We start from the raw sequence: 27,491 nt of genomic DNA, 5'->3' as shown, positions 1-27,491 counted from the left end.
GGATGGATGAGTGAATGGATGGATGAGTGAATGTGTGGATGGATGGATGATGAGTGAATGAGGATATACTGCCAATATCTTATGCTGGGTCTTCTTAGAAGCATCCCTGGATGAGGATGAGAGTGCTAGAAGGTTTGACTGGCAGGTGATACCAGGAAGCAGCAGTAGGAGAGTGGGTGTGAGAGACAGGAAGGGAAGGAAACCACCAGAGGATACATTATCAAGCAGGCTGCTGATATAGGCAGCTGGGGCTCAGTCCTACTTAGGAATCTGGACCCTAGGTCCACCTAGGGTCAGGGTGGACCATGCCTCAGCATGTCCCAGACAAGGGGCAAGGGAGCTGGGGCATTTACCCCCAACTCTTGTCAGTCTTATTTGGGAGCTATTCCCAAGAGGACTGCCTCCCTGGTGCTCTGGCCAGCCCCATGCTCAAACGCAGTGGGCTCCAGCAGAGAAAACCCTTGGGCAGTGTCACAAGGGCTAGACCTTGGGAGCTACAAGATTTTGTTCAGAGAATGACGTGTGCGGGGCACAGGGGGTTGAGGCCAACAGGACTGGCTGCCGCCAGTTATGTTCATCTCATGAATTCCTGGGGGTGCCTGGAGACAGTGACATGTGAGGGACTACAGGCCCAGGAGAGGAGGCTCTTGACAGCCAGACCCCAGCCAGTGTCGGACTTTATGACACACTGGTTGGTAATCCTTGGCCTTCTTCTGCTATCTCTCTCAATTAAAAAAGATCTATTTATTTATCTTAGAGAGAGAAAGCACTAGCAGGAGGGGCAGAGGGAAAAGGAGAATCTCAAACAGACTCCACCCTGTGCGCAGACCCTGAGATCACGACCTGAGCTGAAACCAAGACAAGAGTCAAATGCTTAACCGACTGCGCCACCCAGGTGCCCCTCTCTCTCTCAATTTTACCCTGACCCCTGGAGCTCCTCAAGGGTGGGAACAAGGTCTTATTTTGATTTTTAAATACTTGCAGGTGGTGAGAGCATGTACGGGGACTTAAGACTTGAGTATTTTTTATTCCCTAGAAAGTGTCACTAAAATTTCAGAACCAGGTTTCTGAAAGTCCACTTTCTCCACAAAGGCCACCTTGCTGCTTTAAATTGAGTGCCAAGGAGACAGATACGATAATAAATGAAAATTCATTGGAGAAAAATGAACTACATTTATTTTCTGAAGCACCTGAAGGACTAGAAATAAATTTTGAGTGATGGTATATATTTGTTCTTTTTTTTTTTTTTATTCAAAGTGGCCTGCTTGGTGCTGATTACACCCTTTTCATGATAGGTGCCAGGAAATTTCTCTTTCTTTGTCATGGCCAAGGCCCTTTTCCCCCTTTGCTGGAGTTTAAAAGGACAAAGTATGGACTCTTAAGGCTTTGGTTTTGGAGGGTGCCAAGAAAATGACACAGGCCATTATTTCTAGACTCATGAAATTAGATTTCCTGAATTTCAGAGTACCTCACGAACATACATGCCAGGTGCCAGGAAAAGCGTCTAATTAGAGTGTGATGCTAAATTCACTTTCGCATAAGCTAAATGAAAAGATGATGGTCAGAAATCGTGTGTGCAGAATCTACCTGTGTGGAAATCAATAATGAAAAATATTCTGTTTTATTACTTAGCCATCATGATGTTTCATAATGCCAGTACTTGGAATGATGAGAAATCTGAGACAACGTAATAAATTTGGCAATCTTCAAGTATAGTCCCATAGTTCGTTTTAAGTTTTAGTTTCTTTAAGCATCTTTACTCTTTTGAGAAGCAGGACAGGCCCGAGTTTTCAAGCACGGCTGGCTCCCTGTTTCAACATTCACTTACTGAGCTCCTACTGTATACAAGGCACGGTGCAAAGTGCAGGGGGAGATCTGACACAGTTACTGTTCTCATGAGATTTACACCTTGGTAATCAGACAGGAGAAAAGGAAAAATTCATTATTTCCACTTTAGAGGCAAGAAAAGAAGAATCCCACCTTCAGGGACATCCTCAGTGTAAAAAGCAGAGACTTCCATTGGTCTCTTTATGCTTCAGTTCAACCTGTTTCTCAGCAAATTATTATAACAGTATCCCTTAAAGTCCTGCTCCCCATCCCCTCGATGAGGAGCCAATTTCTTATTTAGTGGATAGACAACGCCATGGACAGATTTGTGTTTTCATCAACAACATGATTCATCAGCCATACGCAGAACCTCTACCCGATACTACATAATATAATACATCTTTAGTTTCTAGAATGTCTTCCACATGATTTTATCCCCAAATGCTTTACATACTTCACTAGGACAGCTATAGAATTAAAATAATAAATCAAAGCAGGGGACAGAAAGCAAAGAGGTTTATTCAAGGGAGGAAAAGACAGATTTGCAATGAGACAGAACAAAAGATGGAGAGCCCTACTGCATTGTGCTAGTCCTGACTCTTTTCTCTGTTTTAACTCTTTGTTTGTCCCAAGCCACATACCCCGCTCTTGCAAATCTTCCTCTTGAAAAGACTACTAGGTGCTCAGGGCTTTTGTAAGAATCTCGATTTCCCAGTGATGCCTTCTTCATGCTTTGTTATGATGCTATCTCCCCAGAACGTCCTAAAACTAAAGCAATAATTTAATTCCTGAGCATGGGGTTTGAACTGAATGGGAAAAGATGTGAAATTTTCAAAGAACTTCAGTGGAGGAAAACCTGGGGACTTAGCTGCCCATCTCGCTTTTAGTCTGAGCTTCCTTCCTTCCTTCCTTCCACTAATATTGAAGACGGTAGGTATTGCATGGGAGGAGGGATGTAGAGACAGGATGGTTGTACTTCTAAATAGGGAGGTCGGGGGGGCACCTGTGTGGCTCAGTCAGTTAAGCCTCTGACTCTTGATTCTGGTTCAAGTCATGATCTGACGTCTTGAGACTGAGCCCCACATCAGATTCTGCACTCAGTGTGGAGTCTGCATGAGATTCTCTCTCCCTCTGCCCCTCCCACCACTCGTGCATGCACACTCTCTCTCTCTCTAAAATAAATAAATAAATCTTTAAAAAAATAAAAACTAATAAATAGGTTAGGGAAGGCATTTGCACAAAGATCTGAATAAAGGGAGGGCCGAGCTGAGCAGAAATTTGGGGAAAAGCAGATGGCAAGTAACGGAAAAACCTTCAGCCTTGACTCTGAGTGAGACAGGAAGCAGTATTTTGGTAACAAACAAAATTAGAGAAGTAGAAAGTAGTTGGCCAAAATGTTTTTCTCTGTAGCTTCTGTGCTGTGCTTTGCATCCATTCTCTTCTTTGGTGTTACTTACGATGCTTGTGCGGAGGCTTCGTGATTGCCCACCCACCACAACCCATCTTGACTTTGGAGGCAGGAGAGCATAGTGGCTAAGAGTGTTTGTTTATTCATCCAACAAACATTTCTGGAGTGCTTTTTGCGGCACTAGGGCTTCAGCCAAGAACAAAGATACAAACGTCCCTACCCTTACGGAGCTTATGTTCTAGTTCATGGGCTCTGAGATCACACAGCTGGGCTCAAGGACCTACTCATCGGCTAGCTGCATAATGTCAGTCAAGCTACTTCATCAATCTGTGCTTTAGTTTCCATATCTAAGCCATGGGCTAAGAAGAGGGCCAACTCATGGGGACTTCTGAAGTTTAAATTTGTGTCAAGAACTCAGAATTGCATGTGGCACATAGGAAACATTCCATAAATGTTGGCTATCGTTATTCTTAAATGAGTAAGTATGAGAACTATCACTCTGGTCTAGTGACCACCGAGGACATCTGCAGCAATTGTGAAGACCGGGCATCACACCTCAGAGACAAACACTGCTCACACGGGGCTGAAGAGCACAGTTCACCTCTGAGGAACCAGGCGCCATTGGTGATTGGAAACACCACTGAGCCACAAGGCGAGGCTGACCTCCGGGAGCTGCATCCGAGGAGGGCCCAGTTAGTGACTACACACTTCTAACTCTCTTGAGGGGGTTTCATCTTTTAGTTTTATAGCCCTAGAAAAACCCCTATGGTAAAAAAGAAAACAGTGGGAGGAAAGGGAAGGCAGGAGTGATGAAGAATTCTATGATCCTACAGCTCAGGGAGGACTCAGGTACAGACAGCTGGAATTTGGCTGCAAAGCTGATGGTGAAAATGAATAAAAACGTCAAGTAGAATGGAAGCAAAAGGGGAAACAGTCTGTTTCTTTCTTAACACTCCCACGGTCTAACAGGGGAGGATGAGATTGCATGGAGTCATTTCCGCAAGAGCAGAGGACGGATGGATGGAGAGAGGACAAGATTTCATTAGCGTATGCTTTTAAAATCTGTTTCCTGGTCACTAGCCGAGGCTAGTGAAAAAGTGGCACATAAGTGTGAAGGTGGGCATGACAAAAGTCATCCACTCCAGAGGGAACACTGAGAATGCACTGGGCTTCCCAGGGAGCGCAGACTTCTATCCTCTTCCTAGCATGTGCCATCTTAACATCATCTGCAGGATTTTGATGACGTTTCCACAACCGTGTGAAATAGATGGGATGACCAGCCGCCATGGAACAGAAGGAACATGCCTACAGAGGCTAAGTTACTTGCCTCAAGTCCAGATCCAGTCCGGTCCAGAATGTCCGTGGCAGGCTGTGGATCCGACCCCAGACTACTTCCTCTTTCTCTTTTTCCCATACCCTTCTTCCCTCCCCCCAACGCTGGTCAAAAAAAAAGATATTCAAAAATGTGCAGAAAGAACCAGAATGTCTAACCCTGAGAATGCTTGACAAGAATCACTGGGATCCCTCAGGCTCGCGGCATTTACTTTGCCTTCAACCAGCCCCACCAAGGCATGAATTGGGTTTTTAGCTGAGGCAAAGCTGTGCAAATGATTCCCAGATGTGGGGAGCTGATTGCCAACACCCCAATGGACCATCAGTAAGACAAAAGCCCTGTTTAATCAGAAACTGCCCGATTTTACACATTCCCCGCAGCGGGAGATGGGAAGGGGCTGCCAACACTGGTCATTTTCTTCAGCCTAGATCACCAGCTCCGAATGGGGTGGGCCAAGCCATGAATGCCATTTCTGTAATGGTCTGCACACCCCAAAACAGAATAGTTCTGGAGGTTGCTGAGGTTGGTGCCAGATGTTCAGGTTATCTATCTCAAGCATCTAGAATTTTTTTTTCTTTGAACACAAAGGATAATAGTGTAGATATTGAATTTTCCCTCAGTGTGTTCACTGTCTCTCATAAGTGATCAAGAATTTACTTCTTCATGCAGTGAACACCTGAAGCTCTGACCCCCTGAAACCTGATGGCACTCAATATCCATTTGCTCCTTCTTAGTGTTTGCCTTTCATACGGCAACTGATGTGTGTTCAAGCAGAACCCTATTCACGCAGGTACGATTCCTACAAATTTGCTTCATCCATATACATAAGCCAGAGCCCCCTCTTTTCCGAGAAGTCCACAGAGTCTTTTCTAAGAAAAGGGAGGTTGACCTGCCAGGAATAAATAAACAAGAAGCTCAGAGGGTGGGGATTTGTCTTCTAAACTGCTGCCCCGGCCCTGCTGAGCCACCAGGGGGGAAGGGGACAGGAGCAGCTGGCGTAGACACACCCACACTGTACCTCGGGCAGCTGATTCACGGAGGACCTCTTGGATAGAGGGAGCCCGGGGGAATCACACCAGCTCCCCCAGCAGAGCGCTTGCTGCACTGAAGCCCCACTTGCCCCTCCAACTGTTGCTCTCGTCTCGTGAGCAGACGGCACAATTTTGCATGCTGACCCTGACCACGAATGTCCCACAGGAAGTCGGTGGAAGCCCCGCTTCCCTGGGGGCCACGGACTAAGTCAGCAGGGAGCCGGAGTGGGCGACAGAGGAGTTTTGCGGGGGGGAGGGGAAAGGAACAGACATGGGGTCAGAATGAGATTCTGGCAAGGAGGTTAAGCCCAGGGATGACAGGCTTCACCGAAAGCTAGAAACAGGAAAAGCATAATCATGCTGACAAGTTCCATGAGGTGGGCTCTCAGGAGCTCTTCTTCTTCTGTAGGTGCCGTCCTATTACAATAGACACTAACATGGAAATTTACTTCTGTCTGCAGAACCGAGGCGGAAGCTCTGCAGTGAGTTATCAAGGAAGAGTCGGATCCTGTGCATCCGGCTCTCTCTTCCTCTGCCTGCATCACCCGAGACTAACCGGGCTGTTTGCAATAGTTCTTCTCTGGTGCTAATTGCTGATGTGTTGATCATGGGAAGATATGCGCGTCCCTCAGGGGAACCGTATCTGATGGGAGAACAAGAGGACCATGAGCAGTTTCATGGCTCCTTCTCATCCTTCTTTGACTTCATAAACTCCTAGTGTGGAACCAAGGACCACTGTTCTGTGCTCACACGTCCAGGGACGAAGAAAGGCTTCACTGTGTAAGATTATGTGTTAAGTGCGTGCTCTAACCAGAGCAACAAGGCACTGTTTGAATCGGCTGTCAGCAAGAACATGCAGGGGCTTTTAGACACGGCCGTCCCTGTATGAATAATAGCTGTGCACACATAGCATGCACATGGGCCCGGCACAAAGAGGAGGTGCCCCAAGGGGCGTGATGGGTGGAGCCGCCCAGTCCCAAAGCAGGATCTCGGAGCCGGGACACACCTCCCACCACTCGGCTTGGCCCCTGGCCCCAGGGCCCGAGCGGGTCTTGGTTTGAATGCCTGAAGGGGGAAACTGGGCCAATCGGTCATGAAGAGTCAGTGACATGCTCTAGGACTTGGAGAAAGCAGCTGGGTAATGAGACGAGGGGTCTAAACTCGCGGATGGAAGAAACCCCACGACAGGTCAAGATGGACAGAAGTATAATAACATCCCTCAGGAAAGAAGGCGATCGGGCCAAAGGCAAGGGGTTGGGGGAGCTGGTGGAAGGAAATGAGGAACAAGGCAAGCGAGAAAGAGAGCAGAGCAAATGGACCCCACAAAATGTATCTGAGGGCACCCTGATATTGAGAACACCAACATTTACCCAGAAGATGCCAACCCCAGGACAGCAGTATTTTTAACCAACAGCAACACGTTGTGTACAGGTCAGAATATTCAAGAAGAAAATCAGTAAGTACAAAACAACCCTGTTACTGGAAAACCAGAGGGAGAGAGAGGGAGGAAGGGAGAAGCACTAACACATGGGATAGACCCAACAGGGAGCTAACGGACACACACCAAAGGGTTTGAAAACACAGACAAGCTCCACTTCTGTGCTCCTAGATCCAACAGCCATAAAATTACTGTTCACTGCCTTCCAGAAGTTCCTAAATGCTTCCTGTCCACCTCCATGCTTGTCCCAGACCAGGAACGGTGTGTGCCTCGCAGCCCCACAGACCACACACGGAGTAGCTCTGGCCACAAAGGTACCATGGCTTATTCAGAACTGGAATTCTTAATTTTTCAGATGTTGTATCTGAAACGCTGTCACGTCCATCTCACCTTTCCCCATAGAAAGCAAACATTTACAAGGAAAGCCTGATGTTGCCAAGAGTGGAGGTCTACAACCCTCGGCAAACTGGGGTCTGTTGTTCTACTCGTCTCCTCAAACAAATGAGAGCTCCCACTTATTGCAAATGTTGTTTCCTAAACAATGATCATCAGTTCATGATGATGGTGAAGAAAACACTGATGTGTCTTATCATGCCTGTTTCTCACCGAGGGCAACAAGGGCTCACGCACGTGTGACAGGAATGAGGGTGGGCTCCCCGCTCTGCCACTTCCTGGCTGCGCAGCCTTGGTTCAGTGACTCAACCTCAGGACGCTTCTTTCTTTATCCATCCAACAGGGAAATGATAGGATCTGCCTCCCAGGGCTTGTCAGAGGACTAAGGGAGATTTTGCCCATTAGGAGCTCAGTACAGTGAGTGATGCGAACTGACTGTCCAGGAAATGTCAGCCACGCTGGCCACAAACGTGGCAAATGGCACCCCTCCCCCATAAAATGACGAAATGATGTCCAGCACAGCCTCGTGAGAGCAGGCCACCCCGGCCACTTAGAGCTGCAAGGAGGGTTCCAGAACCCTGCAGACTCAGCTCTATCACACAGTCTCGCAGAAGGACTTGCAAAGTGATGAGCATAGGTTTGAGGCATAGGAGTGAACTCTGCCCCCAAGTCCCCATGCAGAAAGACATTCCCATGCTTCCAAAGGAAACCACAACCTCTAGAGCATTTCCAATTTGGGCACCAGCGACAGATCCAGATTTCTCCCCTACCAGAGGCCACCTGTACCATCAACACCTTATGCAGCTTTCCCTGATCCGAAGCAGAAAGCCCCTGACCCTGAACTCCATCGACAGCCTGACAACATAAGCTGGGCTGGTTTTGACTACTGCGTGGACCTTTGGGGATCCACAGAGGTGAGATACATCCCTGGTTCCTACTCTTAACATTCTGGACCCTGAGCGAGTCACTCAGTCTTCTGCTCTAGGTTCCCATCAGTGACGGAGGCTGTTACTACACTGCTTCCCTCCTTGGGAGGTGTGAAAGCCCAGCTCTGGTGGGCGAGAGTGGCAGGGCAAACAGGGCAAAGGGTGTGAAAGGGAATGTGTGCGTGCGAGTGTGCATAAAACATCACATGGTACTTTCTCCCCCCGCTATACACTGTAAACCCTTTATACACAAACCACTGCTTTGAATGCCTTAAACCATTAAGCTCCAAGTGCTACCAGCATTCACCACAAAGAAAGTAATAATAAGGATTCAGGCAGCCCTATGGATCCTTTTCAGCCCTTTGAAAGCTCACACCACAAGCCCCTGCCATCTGAACTCCGTCCAGTCTTGGTTTATCGCCAACATCATGTGCGGCCCCTCCCCCACAACTGACTTCTGCAGCCCGTCCACTCTGGGCTCACCCCGCTGTCTCCATTCCGACCCTGGCCGTGCAAGCAAGTCTCAGGGCAGGCTGCCCTTGCCTGTCATTTGCCATTCCTTACCCTGGTGTGTGCTGGCTTGTTTGGAAATGGTCCTCTGATTAACTGAAAGCAGGCCTCAAGCTCACCGAACATCCGGCATGCGGGCCTTCCCAGCCTGCCTCGAGTCCACACGCTGCCCCTGCTCTAAAACACTGCTGGTTTCCTGGTAGCAGGAAACACTTGTTCTCCCTAAACACTGACCATCGGGAGCCTCTGAGCTCCTTCTGCTTCCAATCCTGCTTCTGGGGTTTTCTGTGGGTAGCTGATCTAGAAAAGTCTCTGGATGGAATCTGAGCTGAGGCTTCTCACATTCAAAGTATTTCCGGTCAGGAAGGTGCACTGGAGGTCAAGCCCCATCTGGGCAGTAAATGTTCTCTGAAGCATCAAGCCCAGGCGGTCACCCGTTGTAAGCTTGAGCTCCCTCAGGGATGGGGACCTCACTCTCTCCCGGGGCGGTCTGAGCTAGGGGCAAATTTTCCTTCTTTCTGAGCTGGGAGAGCTGAGCTGGATGGAATCTGAGCTGAGCTCTATCATCAGGTTTTATTCAGCCTTTGCCCACATACTTGGGTGTCTTATAGAACCAACCAAATTCCTTGTTTACACAATAGCAAGACAGATGAGGGCCATCTTCTCTGGACTAACCCTGCCATGACGTGGCTTCCCACTTCCTCAGCATGTTCTTCACCCTCCTGCGGACACGCTCTCACAACCCACCTAAGTCCTGGGATCTTCTGTGCTTGTGGCATTTCCCCATATTCTGTTCCACCTCTTCATTCCCTCCCTGAATGGCACGGACTTGGCCTCCCAGTTGGTTTGCTCAGTGTCCCACAGGAACTCATGTACAGACAGAACTAATACAATAGCGCCCACTGGCAGGTGGCCAGTGCACACATACTGTAGACCCCTTATCCGCGGTTTGTTTTTCCCTGATTTCAGCTCCCTGCGGTCAACCGCCTGTGGAAAGCAGATGCTCCTCCTCCTGACCCAGCGTCAGAGGTGAATCGTAGCCTAACGCCAGGCCATAACTCTGGTGTCATCCACCTCACGTCATCTTGCTGCATAGGCATTTTATCATCTCATACCATGACAAGAAGGGGGAGGACAGGACAATAAGCTATTTTGAGAGAAAGAGAGAAACCATGTTCACCTAACTTTAATGCAATATATTGTGATAACTTGTATTTTATTATTAGTCGCTGCAGTTCACCTCTTACTGTGTCTCAGCTGTTAATTGAACTTTAACACGGGCATGTCGGTATAGGGGAAAACACGGTACATACAGGGTTCAGCTCTGTCCTCGGTTTCAGGCACCCCCTGGGGGTCTTGGAGCATATGTCCAGTGGATAAGCAGAGACGACCACATTTCCTATTACTTCCCATCCACCCAGGTTGGCCCAACTCTTCACAGGACAATAAACATGGCACCAAGGCACAATGAGACCCTCAGAGCCAGTTTTCCAACAAGCCTCTGTGCCGTCTTCACTGTGGATGTTACTAATCCAGGGCACTGGCCTCTGTTCTCCCTCTGACCTGACTCCTTCCTATTCAGAGCCCCGTCCTCATAGTTGTGTTTGGATGGCACCGCTCATGAGGATAACAAGAGAAACCATGTAATATTCCTTCTTCCTGACATACAAAGTCCATCTCGAATCGCCTTTTGTACAGTACTTCATCACTTACAATTGTCAGTCTTAATCTTCAGAGCAATTTAGATGAGGAGTGTTGTCCTCGTTTTATAGATGAGGACATCGAGGCAGACCTCAGGGCTCCTCCAGTTTCAGATCTGGTGCTATTTATTCTATATCCTGCTTACCCAGGAACATGCACCTCTTAGGTAGAAAAAGTTTTCTAAAGTTAAGTTCTGGGGATCAAATAAAGAATGAGTCACAGAGGGGGGGAAAATAAAGCTGAGGAATTTGGTTTCTATTTCTGGCTTTGCTATAAATTAACTCATAGTTTAACTTTCTTGGTCCTCAGTCTGCTCCTTCATAAAAGAAGGAGACTGAATTAGATGATCCCCAAAGTGCCTTCTGCTCAGCTGTCCTTTGTCTCCTGCCCTGTCTCGGCCACACAGTTAAAATTAGGCAGAAAACATTGTTGAAATACCTTTCGTTTGGGTTTCTCGTGTTTTTAAAGGCCCTAAGATTAGCTGGATAATATATGGTAACTATCCAGCCCGTCTGTCCAGAACGGGGGGAAAAAAACCCTGCCAACTCTTTCCTCGCTCATTTTTAAGCAGTTCATTTTCTGTGATGAGAAAGTCAATCTGGGAACACCAGCCGCGGGGCCGGGCCCACCAAAGTCCTCGTCCCAGGAGGACATCGTGAGAGCCTCGTATTCTTAGAGCTCTCAAGCTGGGACACACGTGGAGGTCTGGAGGCCTCAGCAAGGGGCGCGGATGCGATGGGAGTCCAGAGGGGAGAGGCCAAGGACACCGCTGAGCATCCTCTAGGGCACAAGCCCCCCCACGGCAGAGTCGTCTGGACCCAGCTATCAGCAGTCTGAGGTTGAGGAACCCCGTCTTGAAGCGTGAAGTCCAAGTGCGGCCCCAGACTCTTGCTAGTGGTTTAGCTAACCCGGCCCCGCGAGGGGCTAAGCAGATGGACCGGCCCAAAAGAAGTGAGCTCCGGATGCTTCTCTTACCTGGCAAAGAAGGAAGCGGCCACCGAGGGGCCTGGCGAAGTCTCGTTGGCCACGCAGGAGCCCTGGGAGGCTGGGATGCCACAGGCCGAAGGCTTGTCCACGTTGTAGTGATTCAGCGCCGCCTCGGTCAGCCCCTCCCGGCCTGTCTCTGTCATCAGCTGGGAGATCTGACAAGGAAAATGGACACTGAGCTTGTTACCTGTGGCTCACTGCCCTTCCCGCACACGGCTGACGGCATCACTCTGTTGGGGGGAGGGGCCCCCAGCATGGGGTGGGGCGAGCGGGGGTGCCCGGGGGCGGGGGGGCCAGGGACACGCTGCATGCATGCTGGGGGTGATTTGGGCTTCTCAGAGGCTATTTTCCAGCGTTTTAGCCTGGAGACCTCCTCATTTTCATTAAAAATAATGGAATAAAATTACCCCCCTGACACTGTTTCAATTAAGCCAGTGTCTCCTGTCCATTTGGAGAGGGAAGCATGAACCATTATCCACAGTTTGCAGCCCAAGACCTGAGCAGAAGTATCAACCAGGGTAGCTTTCTTACCAGGACTGGCCCCAAACGCTGACACACAAGAGGGGCCAAGGTATCATTTATTAAAGGAGAAGCGAACCTGCTAATGGAGAATGTGAGGAATTAAAGAAAACACTATTTGTTGTTGTTGTTTGCTGTAAGCAGTCCGCAAATGACTAAGAGAAGCTTGTAGAAACAAATACAGCCACTGTGGATTACCAAGGGGTCTTTTTTGGGAGGATTTAGATCATTTCAACAGACTTGATTTTCCTACTCATTCTTTAAGATACATGGCTTCTGTTTTGTTTGCAATGATTGCCTTTGTAACGGAGGTTCCAGTGGACGGGCTGGGGCCGTTTTACCTAAATCCACATGATGTGCTAGGAAGAAGCACACGTCTGAGCAAAATGAAAATCTCATGTAGAAATACACTTTTGAGAAGTGCTAATTCCATGACAAATATAATAATTATGCAGGTAAAGTCTAAGTGTGCTATTTGGAAAGACTGTTACTTTAAAACTTTAGACCACTTACAAAAGGGGAAAATGTTAGTTTAACAAGAAGAAGAAGAAGGAGAAGGGGAGGGGGAGGAGGGGGAGGAAGAAAGAGAAAGAAAGAGAAAGCAAGAAAGAAAGCAAGAAAGCAAGCAAGCAAGCAAGAAAGAAAGAAAAGAGAAAGGAAGGAAGGAAGCTTTAGTTTAAAAAAGAGCCAGCAGCCAGCTCAAACCTCTTAAATGCTGAATGGAAAATGTTCCTAATTGCCTACAAAATACAAGTGCAATAAAGCAAAGATCAGGAACAGTTTCTACTTTGTAACTGAGCAGGCTAGCAGGCCAGTGAAAGAGTCCCATTTGTTAACCTTTGAACATAAAAATATTTGTACTTTTCATTATTAGTGGCATAACCATTACTCTGAGCTCCATTGACTTGAAACTTTGCTTAAATTCATGCCCTTACTTGGAAAGCTTTGGCATTTTCAGCTGAAATTTTGCCAACACATACTTTTTTATTCTCACTCACTTGACGGGTTGTAAGGAAACCTGACCCACATGAGAGAGGAGTAGGCAGCAAAACGAGCCCAGGGCCTGGGGAACATTCCATGCGCTCAGCAAGAGCTGCTGCCCAGGCAGGGGGCCTGCATCACCTCTCCTCCGGCTTCCGCTGCTGTCTGTGGGGTGAGGGCTCCCCTCGACCAGCTGCCACTCTCCCGGAGGGACGACGTCGTGCACACCGATGACACCGCTAAGCAGCACTTAGGATGCCCCTGTGTTCCAGGATGCCAACTCTCCCAGCAATGTCCACAAACACCCCCACTATCACAGCACCATCATTTTTTCATCAAGTAGCTACAATCTACCATACATAAACTGGTTTTAGTTATTTTTAAAGATTTTATTGTCTATTTGAGAGAGTGCTAGTGAGCACACAAGCAGGGGGACCGGCAGAGGCAGAGGGAGAAGCAGACTCTCCGTTGAGCAGGGAGCCCGATGAGGGGACTCAATCCCAGGACCCTGAGATCATGACCTGAGCCGAAGGCAGACGCTTCACTGACTGAGCCACCCAGGTGCCCCCACAAACTGGTTTCAGCACACAAAGACATCTGAAGAAAGTCAGTATAGCAGTGGCTGAATGCATTGCTTCATTTGTCACCACGGACGTCCATGGGCTCATGAACATGGCTGTCATCTGATCTGTCTGTGGAGTTTCCTGCTCATTTCTGTATTTCTCATCTGAAGTTTGGAAGGACAGGAATGGGATTCTGTCTCACTGTGTATGATCGGCCCTTGCAGGTACCCAGCAAACCCGCAGAGAAACCACTCGGATGTGGGTGGTGAGTGGCGAGAGGCGCAGGTTTCTAGGTGATTCCAGATTCCCAAGTCTGGCCCGGGAAGAACGCAAGCATCCTGTGGGCTCCTGGCTTTTGGAAATGTCCCTCAGCAAGTGAACTTCAATGTACTGGCCTCCTTCAAGAGAGCTAAGCTAGATTGGATCTCTTACTTTTAAAAGAAAGTGAGGATTTGTGGACATGGGACACTCAATTCCCAAACCTGTAAGTAGAATGATTCAATAATTGATTGTTCTTAGAAACCAGAAACACAGAATGTCTTACAGCTAGAAGGGCCTGCCAAGATCAGCCTCTTTGAAACTCCTTTTCTTAAGTAAGGACCCAGGAGCACAGAAGTGATTTGCCGAAGCTAATGTGAAACTGAGAACAGGCCCCTGATTCTTAGGCCAGTGGTAGCCACTCCTTTGCTCCTACTCCCCCTCTTCCTCCCTCCCTCCCTTCCTTCTAATTAAAAAAATTTTAAACAGATAGGAAAAATACCAAATAATAATAAAACACATAGGGATAGATCCAGTACCATAATCAACAAATGTTAACATTTTACTTATCTTAGAAAATATTATTTATTTATTTATTTATTTATTTATTTTGAGAGAGAGAACACATGCGCAAATTGGGGGAGGGGCAGAGGGAGAGAGACTCTCAAGCAGGTTCCACGCTCAGTGCGAACCTTGATGTGGGACTCGATCCTAGGACCCTGAGATCACGACCTGAGCTGAAATCAGGAGTCGGATGCTAAACCGACTGAGCTAACCAGGTGCCCCAGAAAACATTTTTTAAAAGAAATCAAGCACTATATAAAATTGAAATTGTCCAGGTCCCTGATTACATGGTCTTTCCTCCCAGTACCCCCTTTTCAGACACAGTACGATAATTTGGGTGGGAGCCAGCCCATGCCTTCCATCACACCCTGTCCCTCCTAAGAGCCTGGCTGAGCTCACCTTGTAGTTTCTTTTGAGCATTCTCTCATTTTGCTCTGCTTGTTCTGCAACTGGAAAAGAGTGTCCCCCCAGATTCCAGCTCCTGTAGGTCCTGCCACCAGTAAATTCATGTTTTCATCTATATTTATACCCAGTATCCTCTCCAGGGATCACAAACTTTCAGAAATAATATACAAATCACTACAGTAACTGCCAATTTATCTCCCCCTCCCTCCCTGCACTCCGGGGTTCTGGACCTTCTTAAGTTCCTCAAACATACCCACTTCCCTCCTGTCACAGGGCCTTTGCACATGCCTTCACTCTCTAGCTGGCATGCTTCTCCTTGTCGTCCAGATCCAAGCTCAAGCATTACTTCCTCGGAGAAGCTTTCTTCCAGACTCCTTCCAGCCTTGCATAGATGCTGTTACAGGAGTGCAATCTTTTCTTTCAATGTCTTTACTTTCGTTCTAATTATGCATTTAACAATACATCATTGTCTCTCAAAACCCCAGGACGGTGGGTCTAGGGCTGGTGTGCCCACCCACTGGATCCATGGAAATCAACATGATGTCTGGCACATGGAGATGTTTAAACCATGTTTGTGGGATAAATCTGAGCTGTTCTTATTTCCTACTTATTCTCTAAGTTTATCTAATTAAATCTTTTTTCTTAAGGCCTTGAAATGAGAAGACTTAGTTCTTGTTATAATTTCATTTTTTCCTATTCTGCCCCCTCCTTGAACTCCCCCCCTCCGGGCCTCCCCGTAATCTGCTGTAGGAGAAAATTCCCAAGACAGCAGGGCACCCGAAACTTTAGCTTTACTGCATAATTCAGAACCAGGAGCCTTATTTTTAAAGGACTATATGGTTTACCTCTGCTTTGCAGATTGCTCAGAATGAACTTTTTTCTCACAACTCCATGAAAACTACATGATGCTTCATGAAAACTCAGCCCCAAACCTGCAACTCTCCATCTGACACATTTGAAAAACCTAAAGTTCGGGCAGAAAGGACTCACTGCCACAATTACATGTGTCACCATCACTGTCTAGGAGCAACAGACTGAACACACTTGCTGAGGGTCCTAATCGTGAACTTAGAGGGGAGACTAGATTTTCACCACGGGATCTTGTTCTGCTTCATTCTTTTTTAAAGGATTTTTAAAAATATTTATTTATTTATTTAGAGAGAGAGAGAGCAAGCTGGGGGAGGAGTGGAGGGAGAGAAGCAGACTCCCCACTGAGCACGGAGCCCGACACGGGACTCGATCTCACAACCCTGACATCATGACCTGAGCTGAAACCAAGAGTCGGACGCCGGACGCTTCACCGACTGAGCCACCCAGGCGCCCCCTGTTCTGTTTAATTCTGATTAAAACCTGCTTTTAGCTCCATCTCAGATACATGGGACCACTTCACTGAAGTAACCACTAAAGTAACAATATCTGTTACTTTCAAAACACCACATCACATCCTGCAGCTGGTGGTAAATTAAACACCAGGTGGCAATAAAAGGAACCAGGCTTCAGAGAGAGGATGCATGGGGTCCTTCATTGTGTGAGAATCCCAGGTGTCATTCCTGGGCCCAGGTTGATGCTCTTCACACACCTCATGGATAAAGCTACTCTCTATATTTTAATCTCAGGCAAGATCCATTTCTTTTGACCACATTTAAATTTGTGCACTGATCCCTCAGTAGGAGGAACTCTACACTTGTCCCTTAAGAAAAAGCAAATCTTAAATGTGGTTATGATCTTGACCACAGAATCAAGACAAAAGATGTTGGGCTCTCAGGAACCAAGGTTGGGTCCACAGTGCAAACTGCAATCTGTAAGCCATTGACCTTTTGACTTCCCACAGACAGGAACAGCTGAGAGCTCCCAGAATGTGACAGCATGGGGGCTTCATCTTAAATGGCATTACTGACCCAGAAAGCCACCTCCTTTGACTCTGCCAAGGTGCAGGGAACACCAACAGTATCCATTTCCTGCATAGAGACATCCATGGACTGCAAACGCATCCTACTCAGTCTTTACATTTAACGACATCATGACCCCCCAATCCCAGAAAATAACACTTAATAGCATTTTCTCTTAGGCGATTGCTATCTCACTGTTTGGGGACATCTCTTTTATGATTATTTATTGTTCACACTGTCACTTAATGTTTTTATAGTTTTGCAAACAGTGGGTGCTCAATAAATATCTTTGATCCACATTAACAGAAACCAACTACAACTGTTTGGAAAGCTGGGATGAAGACGGGGCTGCCGGAAGCCCCCGCCTGAGTGGAAACACCTGATTTCTGTACAAGTGCCCGAGTAGACACCAGCCTCCTGTATCTTGCTTCATGGCTTCATGCCTGTCCAGTCACACGGAACAGTCAGCTAACATTCCTTCCCTAATGCAGTGCTGGCCCCACACTGGGCTGCTTCTGGTCCCTTCCTAGGCTCACTGTTCACTTGCAGGCATTTCAATACAACAGTTAATTTTCCTACGGCTCTTGGCATGCTGTCCCCAAAGCACAGGCTGTTGCCACCTAACCTAAAGTTTATCCCCAGCTCGCAGGGACGCAAATCACCTCTGAAGACTCTGCCTGGAGTCAGACAGATAAGCCCTTCCCTGCGCTGTGCAGCCCCACCTCCCACCAGCCAGCACCAAGGGGCCATGATGGGATTCTCGAGTCCCAGGGCTGGATGTTTGATTACCCTTATTATCTTAGCTTGCTTTGGCTATAAATTTTATTAGCAGCCATAAAATTATCCATCCACAGCATTTGACTCTGTGACCTCTAGCAAGAGAGAATTCCATTCACTGGCGCTGCCCAGGGCCTAGGAGAGCCGCCTTTTCCTCACCCTCAATTTATAGCCTCACCTCCATCCAGGGTCCTGCCAATGGAAAAGGCTGTTGTGTTTCATGATTTCATTGTCAGGGCTGAAATCTGGCCCCTCGGCCCCTGCCCACTGTTTTCTTACTCTTTGAGTGGCGAAAAGGTAAAGTGGCAGGGATGCCCACATGTTCCAGAAAAAGATGGGGGTGCGAGATGAAGCCAAGGGCCAGATGCATTTCTGTCTTGGACTCTTCCCTTAGATTTCTTAGTCCCAAGATGTGCAGCTCAAGGCACGGCTCAGCTATTGCTTTGAGGAACATCTTACGACAAATGCTAAAAAAATCTCTTGCCGTCAAGCTTGGAGGATTTCTACAGGTGCATTTTACTTCACCTTGCAGAGATCTCGGTCACAATGATTTTAATGCTTAATACTCAATTATGTTTTGTGGGGTGGTTTTGGTGACATATTTGGTGACAGACGATGATACACAGAGTCTGGCCTGACAGAACTCTGAGGAGTGACAGCAAGCTCCCTTATCCACCATCATCATCATACAAGTCACCATTTTGGAGCATCTACCATGGGCCAGATTCTGTTTGAAGAGCTTCCTATACGTGTTGCCATATCCAATCCTGACAACAACCCTATGAAGTGGGCACAATTATTACCAAATAATTGCTTCAACTCTGCCACGTGGAAAAGCCCTGGGACAGATAATGCCCCTGGGCTTGGTTTCTATCCTTGAGTTTCTCTTGCTCCTGACAAAGTACAGCTCCTCAACCATGGCTGCCCATTTGGGAAATGGAGTCACAGCAAAAACCTGATAAAGAGGATCATCTGGATAATTTCTCAATATGCACAAAAGGCTCGTTCCGTCCAATATTTTGTGATTTTTATGACCAACTTGAAATAAAATCAAATGGTCTGAATCTTAATGTAACTGACTTCACTTTCGATTTACAACTAAGCCAACTCAGACTAAGTAGTGAGGAGGACATCGCCACTCTAATGAATCCAACCCTGACATCAGGGTTGAGCCAGAGGCTCCTTCTAGGTCAGCTCCCAAGAGCTGAGAGGACTAACCCCTCTTGTCATGTACGGAATCACCCAGAGGCTGCATTTCCACTGGGGAAGGCTACCTTTGCTTCCCATCCCCAAATAACTCAACCACGAGCCAGTCCCCAAGGAAGTGTGCCCTGGGCAGTCTTCTCCCTACTGAATGATCAAGGCCATCCCTCTCCATGTGTTCCCCCAACCTGTCCTGGTGATAACTGCCTGTTCCCGGTCTCTCTCTGCAACCAGAGGCGAGCTGTGGGCGGACTGGGTCTGGTCCAACTCGATATTATCTGCACAGCACAGAGTCTCAATACAGGTGACATCTGATAAATAAATCAATTGATATATTCATTAAATACAAAATGAACTTAATTTAGTTGGGTTGGGATTGGCTGGAGTTTGTTTGTTTTTTAAGAGATAAAGTTTCTTTTCACCTGATTTTAAAAACTATGAATAGAGTACATAAAGCTTTCTGCAATAAAACTGAGGTATTTCAGCATATACTTGAGTCAAGATAGTGGCGAGACAAATGACCGGGGAAGGCGGGGGGCAAACAAGGAACAAAGAGACAAAGGGACTGAGATGAAGGAAAAACAGAAACAGGAGAAAGGGGACGAACAAGAGAAAAGCCAAAAGAAATACACAGACATAAGAAGATGACAAAAGGAGAGGAAACCAGTCATTGTTTGTCTCAGCCAGCTTGGGTATGAGCATGTGCCGGCCACCTCTGGGGAACTGGAATTCTCTGGAATGTTAGGCCAGTGACCCTAGAAATATGGCGTGAAGAGGCCAAAGCCCCCTTTCCAAGGGGAAGCACAACAAGATTAAGAGACTGGACATTAGGTTTACCTGGAACTGATTCAGCTCAGCTCATGGCCTTTTCCACCCATTTTCCACGCCATGTTTTGTCTGGAGAACCCATCACCAAGCATCTTTCAGAAGCAGCCCCTTCTCACCTAAATCTTGCCTAATATTTGGAAAGCTTTCAAGGAAACCAGCCATGCATTATGGCCTGGAATTTAAAATGTGCCTTCCTGGTAGGCACTGTGACTTCCTCATATTTTCTTTGAGCTCTTGTGAGAACAAGTCAAGAGGGACCTGTAGATAATACTTGGCTGTAAGTGACTCACTAAGGGTCTGCACAAAGCAACCTTACATTCTGGGCAAAACTGAGGGGACAACGTTGGGACCCCACCAAAGGCAAGCACACACACCCCACACGCGTGCACGTGCACACACATGCACCACTCAGGATGTGAGGGATGGCAGAAGTGAGAGCCCGCACAAGGTAGGGGTGAGGTCTGCATCTGCTGGAGCCCTCCCACCAGGAGCCGTGAGCACATGGGGATGTTCGGGGCTCAAATCAGCCAAGGGAGGGGCTCTCCCCTTCAAGGAAGCTAGCTGGCAGCGCCGGGACTGGCTCTAGACTGTGTGATTGATTCTGCTCTGCCCTGGCCAGCTCAGAACCACAGCCACAGAGGAGAGATGCCCAGACCAGAGACAGACTGGACCACATGGAATGGCCAGTGTCATCCTGGTGCCTGGCAAAGGATGTGTTGTGCATCAGGCCCTCAGGAAACGCTGCACTGAATGTCAAGGGCTAATCTGGGCCTGGGTTCATTAATGACAACATGGCAGACTTTGGGCAAGTCACTTCCCCTCTCTTAGCCCTAATCTCCCCAGCTAGGGGAAATCAGGAGACTGCCCGAAATGAAATGATGATGCAGCTGAATGCTCTGTGGTTCTACAGTCATAGTCAAATAGAAAGCAGGGACGTTTAGAAATACTCCCATTTTGTCTTCAAAGAGCGTTCCCAATTTAACATCTGCATGGCCTTTACACAAAGACATACAAATACATCAATGACGACAACAACAAACATTCCCCACCATGTCTCAAACCGTCCACAGTGGACAAGGAACTGATTTGTGAAAGGGTCAGCTGGATGTTCCAAAGTGACGCACAGGCCTTCACGCTTTGAACTGACTCGACATCTTCTGCTTACCAACTGCAGAAATGCCAAATCCTACACTAACAAAATAGCAATTTTCCGAAAACTTTAAAACAGAGATGGAAAAGTCCTTAGATCTATCCTAGGCCAATGCTCATGTGCAAACAGGAAGAGACCCAGGGCCAGACTGGGGAGGCGAGGTGTCCAAAAGCACACATCTCATGTGTGGTTAATTTCAGTACTCACCTGTGCCTATCGGAAGCTAACAATGGCAGCACTCTCAAATGCCTGAAAATCCCCTAAATACAGAGACACAGACAGTGAGAGAGAGTCAGTCTCTGTGGTTTAGCACGAAGCCAGGGGCTTGGTTCTGGCCAAATGGCTGGCTGTGGGACCTTAACAAAATCAATTAACCTCTCTGCAACGTTGCTTCCAAAATCAGAGATCTGGCATAAAGCACATTAAATAAAAACACTCTCAAGAGTCCTTCTCCTCAAATAACAATGGGCTGAAGATACAAAACCGGTACTTTAAAGCCTCTCATTGAAAACCGGACGAGTAGGAATCATTTCTGGGCTCACCTACAAGAACCTCGTGAAGAGGTTTGGAATTAGCCCTCTGTCCATTCCCTTTGAGGCTTAGGATCACTGACTGTACAAGCTGGTAATTTAAACTTCCGTATCCATCCTACATGTCCAGAATTCAGAGAAGAGTATGTCAGGGTCGCTTACTAGAAATCTCTAGATTATGGTTTTTTTTACCTTTCATTATTTTTTTATTAGTTTCAGAGGTAGAATTTAGTGATTCATCAGTTGCATATAACACCCAGTGCTCATTACATCCCATGCCATCCTTAAAGCCCATCACCCAGTTATCCCTTCCCCACCAACCCACCACCCCTCCAGCAACCCTCAGTTTGTTTCCTAGAGTTCAGTGTCTCTTATGATTTGCATTATTGATCCTGATCAGGCCTAATCTTGTCACCAGACTCATGACAGACTTTGCATCTGGCAATTTTCTAAATCGGTTCATCCAGCAGATTTGGATTATTAAGATATGCTTATTTATGTATGCATGTTTTCATTGCATATTTCACTAGTAAAGCTAATATGGAGCATGCTTTAGAAGTTCAGTAATGTTTGGATATTCCTTGGCCCTTCCCTAACCCCAAATTCTCAAATTTCAGGATATTTAAAACTCCTGGGCCTTATCGGTTGTAACACTGAACTCCAAGATTCATTTTGCTGTTGTCAGATTTCTTCAAATTCATATAATTTTCTGGGCACCCTCTTGCTTTTAACATAATTAGCAGAGAGACAAAGATGTTCTATGTGAATTGACACCAGAGGAATTGTACAATCTCATTACGTCCTCACTAAAGACATATTCTAGTTCTTTCTGCTGCGGCTGTAACATTCCATCCAGTGTCCTCATTTCTTCACTAGGTGCTTCTGGCTCAAATTTCTCCTCTGTTCAATTAAGATGTTGGTTTTCTCTTCCACGGTACATGCTATGGCTTTTCCCAAAGCTCGACTATACTTTCCACTTTTGCAACTCCATAATATGGGTCAGGCCCGGCCAAGTCAATACCAACTAACTCATTGTGAGAGCATCTCGCTGGATTCCCCTAGCTAACAAACCAGAGCCAGCAAGATTGGCAGGACCCCGGCATCTCAGGGATCCCAGCCAGCATGCTTTATTCTTGAAAAGAGTTGGCCCTGAGAGTTCATCTCTTTCATATCTGCCCTTTTGTTACAAACCTTGAGTCCCTGGAGCCTGCTATTTAAAACAGAACCATTCTTTGGGGATTCTTGTCTTTCACGCACACTTGAAAAGCTATTCATCCCATCCTGAGTTAAAAGACTCTAACCTGTATTAACAAACCAGTCTCACCACAATTCCCCCCAAACTGAGTTATTCTCTTAACCACCTCTTGAGGGAAAGCAACGCCATCCACATCTCCACTGAGTCCATTCATCACCTTTCCTCAACTCCCCAGACCGTGACTCCACCCTTCATACAAAGTAATCTGAAGTCTGCAGAGCTTCTGCATGAAGGGTGATCAGACACCCAGACCCAGGCTCTCAGGGCCAGAGCGTGGGACCCAACAGGCCGTCTCGGAAAGAAGCTGGGGGCCCGGGTGCCTGGGTGGCTCAGTTGGTTAAGCGACTTGCCTTCGGCTCGGGTCATGATCCCGGAGTCCCGGGATCGAGTCCCACATCGGGCTCCCTGCTCGGCGGGGAGTCTGCTTCTCCCTCTAACCCTACCCCCTCTTGCGCTCTCTCTCTCACTCTCTTGCTCTCTCAAATAAATAAATAAAATCTTAAAAAAAAAAAAAAAAGGAAGCTGGGGGCCCACAGCTCTAATTTTCAATACAAATTGAGACTACTTGGAAATTGCAGTACCCCTTATTAGCATGGACAGCAACATATCCATTCTGGAAGGTCCTTTCCAGGAAGGTAGGAAATCAACCTTGACTTTGGAGCTACTTTCCTGCTCCGAGGAACCCTCTTGGTGTAAGTATGGAAACTCTGCTGCATGACTTCCTACGGGGCTAACCACCAACAGGTTCATAAAACATTAGCAAGAGCAAACCAACATGTATGCGTTTTACAGTTAGCCTAAGATTTAGTGGATTGTTTTCTTCCCAGAGCCTAAGATGAGACCAAAGTAGACACATAGGTGAGTATACGTGCATGCGTGCACATACACACACACACAAACACACACACACACTCTGCTTAAACGCTGTCTTTGAGAAAGAATGCCAAGAAACAACTTATGAAATGCACAAGGCACATTTGAGAATCAACAAACATGTCCACTGAGGAAATGCCTAGAATAAAGAACCTCAAATTAGGCCAGTCCTAAAAGGAGCCCATCCCTAAAGGGGGCTGCTGGGAGTTATGGAAGCTCCTTGCTCCTGGAGAGACTATTAAGGACAATCAAAGTTGCCTGCTCTCTGGAATGGCTCCAGTGTAGATCCCCGGAGAGGAAGAGATGAACAAGCATGAGTTTTTGGATGGGTATGTACTTCCACCATCTAGAATCTGAACCACTCTAGCCCTCTGATCACTGAGTGCTAATTTCATGAACGTCCCAGACAGAACTCAGCCCAGAGTGAACCCAACGTGCTGCACGCTTGCTCAAGGTCTCAGCTGATTTCTAAGACCGTCTCCAGGGTCGCATTATGATCATCCTTGGTCTTTCATTTCGCAGCCCCACGCAGTTTACAATATTTCTTGCTATTGTCCCCCTCAGTAGATTTATATGTGTCAAATTGTGTCTCCTGGATTTTGGCTCAGGAATCACACTCACTGTAGATTACAGACTTACTTTCAATGATGAACGAGTCATTGGGAAGGAAAAGGCAGGATTTATGAAAGATGCTTCATCTTCAAATTCTAGAAACACTTCCCTGCACTCCAGGCCACCGTGGGGATCATGTGCCACATTCAAGGGTCAAACATGAAAAGGCAGTGGTGGGAACGAGAGGCGTGGGTTCACTCTCTGTCCCGCCAGCCTGCCAAACCACAGACAGGAGGGACTCAGATGAAGGCACCCCATTTAAAGGAACTTTGTTCTGTTTGTGCTTTGTTTAAATCCCAGAGTGGGAGATGACCCACAATAAGCCACTTGAACCCTTTTTCTCTGCAAGTCTCCAGCTGAAATACAGTATGTGGGAGTTCTTTCTAAAGCATCTATGCAGACCTTTTCAGAAACTAAATTTGAATACTCCCGTGGTTACCAATCGGGAGTGTAACCACTCAATAGCAGATGTGAAAGCTAATGGCAACCCCCACCAGCCTCACACTACTCCACGCTGGCCAGGCCTTCTGGGGGCTTCTCAACAGGCATCTGGTTCCACCTTGCTCACCCATGGGCCAGGAGCCCTGGCCCTGAGAAACCTGACCCTCCTCCCTGTTGACTCCTGTTATTTGCACTGTCGCTTATCTGTTCCAAGCTGGAGTAATAAGAACAAACTCAGCTAAACTAAATTGGTCGTTTGTTTGCCATTACCATAAAAATTTTATGTAGGAACTAATAAAAACATGCTTTACGTGCACAGTTGCATGGGTTTGCAGAGGCAATAATATCCAGCAAGTTATATCCATAAATTCAGTTATAGACACTTAGGAATAAATATTTTATCTTTCCCAGTGTTTTCGTTTATTGGAGGGAAGATGTGAACAGAAGAGTGTATGGCTGATCTGAGGCTACGAACAGCCCCGAAATCTCCCCCGGATGCCTCTGCTCGAGACCAGGAAAGTCCTTGCAGAAGTTTCTGGATAATTTTCCCAATTCTTTAGCCTCTTAAGAACTCGCTATTAATCATACCTCCAACCTCAGTAAATGGAAAGCTTTTTATACAAAGCTTTTAAAAGTAAATCACTTTTGAAATGAATTCAGCATTTTCTTTGAATTCTTTTAAGCAAACAAAAAGATTCAATTCTCTTCCCACCTGGGACCCTGCGGCAGGTTTACAATAGATTTAATTAAAGAAGCTTTAATGAAATCCAAACCGAACCAAAAAATTGGGATCACTGGATATTTAGCTTTCCCTTCAGCAATGTACTTTCAAATACACAAAATGAGTTGGGTTATTAGCTCTCTATTTTCTTTCCTGCCAGATCTGCACTGTCCAATAGAAATATAATGGGAGTCACATTAAAAACATGCAAAGAGACAGAGGAAATTAATTTAAATATTTTATTTAACTCATTAACTTGATGTATCCAAAATATTATCATTTCAATATATATTCAATCTGAAAAGACCTTACTAATGAGATATTTTATATTCTCTTTTCATGTACTAAGTCCTGAAGTTCTAATGTGTACTTTACAGATACCATAATTCAGTTCAGACTAACCATAACCCAAATGCTCAATAGTCACATATGGACGATGGCTACCATGTTGGATAGCAAGGATCTATAGAACCCTCAACTAGTCAAGGAAAAGACAACTGCAAAGAAATCTCATTATTTATGTGATTGCTTTGGACCTGATGGGCACACCTCTCCCACGTTATAATTAGGAATCTAGATACTATAAACTCAGAAAACCTTAAAATTATATGCAATTTTTAAAGTCCAATTTTTTCCTGTTTATAACTCATAGTAAAATAGGCAAAGTTTATAAAGTGAACTAGGTAAAAAGAATATACTTAGGGCAGCCAAAAAAGTCAATGTTAAGAGTGATGAAGAGCAGGATAGAAAGTATTACCAATCTGACCCTCTGTCAACCTTCAGAGTCCCCGCAGCCTCTTCTTTAAAAATAACTTCTATTTCAAAAAAAACTTTTTTATTAAAGATTTTTATTAATTATTTATTTGAGAGAGATAGAGAATACAAGAAGGGGGAGAGGGAGAGGGAGAAGCAGGCTCTCTGCTAAGCAGGGAGCCAGGTGCGGGACTTGATCCCAGAACCCCGGGATCATGACCTGAGCCGAAGGCAGATGCTTAACCAACTGAGCCACCCGGGTGCCCCACAAAATAATTTTTTTAAAATTGAAGAATAGTTGACACACAATGTTACACTAGTTTCAGGTGTACAACATAGTGATTTAATAAGAGCATACATTACACTAGGCCCACCCCAAGTGTAGCTACCATCAGTCACCATACAACACCATTACAATACCACTAACTATATTCTCTGTGCTGTGCCTTTTATGCTCGGGACTTATACATTCCATAACTGGAAGCCTGTACCTCCCACTCCCCTTCACCCACTCTGCCTATCCCTCCATCCCCTTGCCCTCGGGCAAGCATCGGTTTGTTCTCTATATTTATGGCTCTGTTTGTTTGTTTGTTTAGATTGCACATATGAGTGAAATCATATGGTATTTGTCTTTCTCTGATTTATTTCACTTAGCATATACCCTCTAGGTCCATTCATATTTCCACAAATGGCAGGACCTCATTCTTTTTCATGGCTGAGTTAATATTCCATTGCGTGTGTATATATACCACATCTTCTTTATCCATTCATCTGTCAGTGGACACTTGGGCTGCTTCCAAATCTTGGCTATTGTAAATAATGCTGCAATAAACATAAAGGTGCATATATCTTTTCAAATTAGTGTTTTCTACTCTGTAGCTACTTAAATGCAGATGCTCTGGAAAACAAGAAGCCAAATTTTTTTCCATTTAACTTTTTTTTCCCAAAGAAGCTATTCCAGATTTCTGTGAACTTAAAAAAAAATGTATCTTCTAGTACTCTTCCACCATCCCTCTGTTTTTTAGATACTAAAGGAGACATTCAGATAGGGTATTTTGAAAGTGAGGTATTACACCAAAAGCCAGTATTGTAGCTCTGATTCTTTAAACTAACCTTTGGTGAATTATTCAGTTTCTCTGTGGTTAAATGTTGCCTTCCGAAAAATCATCCCAATAATTCTAAGTCTGTGTTAAGTCTTGCAAGTGTTGGGCATATTTTTTACTTGATGTGTTATAACACTTAATAATGCATATTGATGCATGTTAAGCAAGTTGTTCTGGAGGGCAGAGGCCAGAATTGCTGAATATACCCTTTACGGAGCTAACCAAAGCACGGCACGCATAGAAGTGCTTCATCATCACATGTTTTGCTGCTTTTAACTCATAAATTGCATGGAAGTGCTGAGATAAGGACTCTGAGTTAATGTAAAGGTATTTATTTTAATGTTTCTAGATTCATAACAGTGTGCTGTCTCAAAATAAAACAAAGAATCTCAAAATGATCTTTTTCCTTCCCAAGGACAAAGGAGAAACTTCCTGGCAATTAGTCAGATTGACAACGGGAATTTGAGAACAGTCTCAGAGTTTCTGATCTGTTTTTGTGTGTTTCAAATCAA

At 46.1% G+C, this 27,491-nt stretch overlaps 1 protein-coding gene across 1 annotated transcript in view; it reads right to left on the bottom strand.

Moving 5' to 3' along the window:
• The window catches only part of KIF26B (kinesin family member 26B), a 438,834-nt gene that overhangs the window by 215,007 nt on the left and 196,336 nt on the right, over positions 1-27,491 (bottom strand). The window contains exon 4 of the mRNA XM_035010982.1: positions 11,543-11,709. Coding sequence (XP_034866873.1) covers positions 11,543-11,709 — 167 coding nt within the window. The remainder of the gene's footprint in view (positions 1-11,542; positions 11,710-27,491) is intronic.

The sequence above is a fragment of the Mirounga leonina genome, unplaced genomic scaffold (assembly GCF_011800145.1).
Source record: "Mirounga leonina isolate KUSES-001 unplaced genomic scaffold, KU_Mleo_1.0 Mir_154, whole genome shotgun sequence".
In the NCBI taxonomy this organism is placed as follows: domain Eukaryota; kingdom Metazoa; phylum Chordata; class Mammalia; order Carnivora; family Phocidae; genus Mirounga; species Mirounga leonina.
Note: the sequence above shows the minus strand (reverse complement) of the source record. Positions and strands in the feature narration are given on the sequence as shown.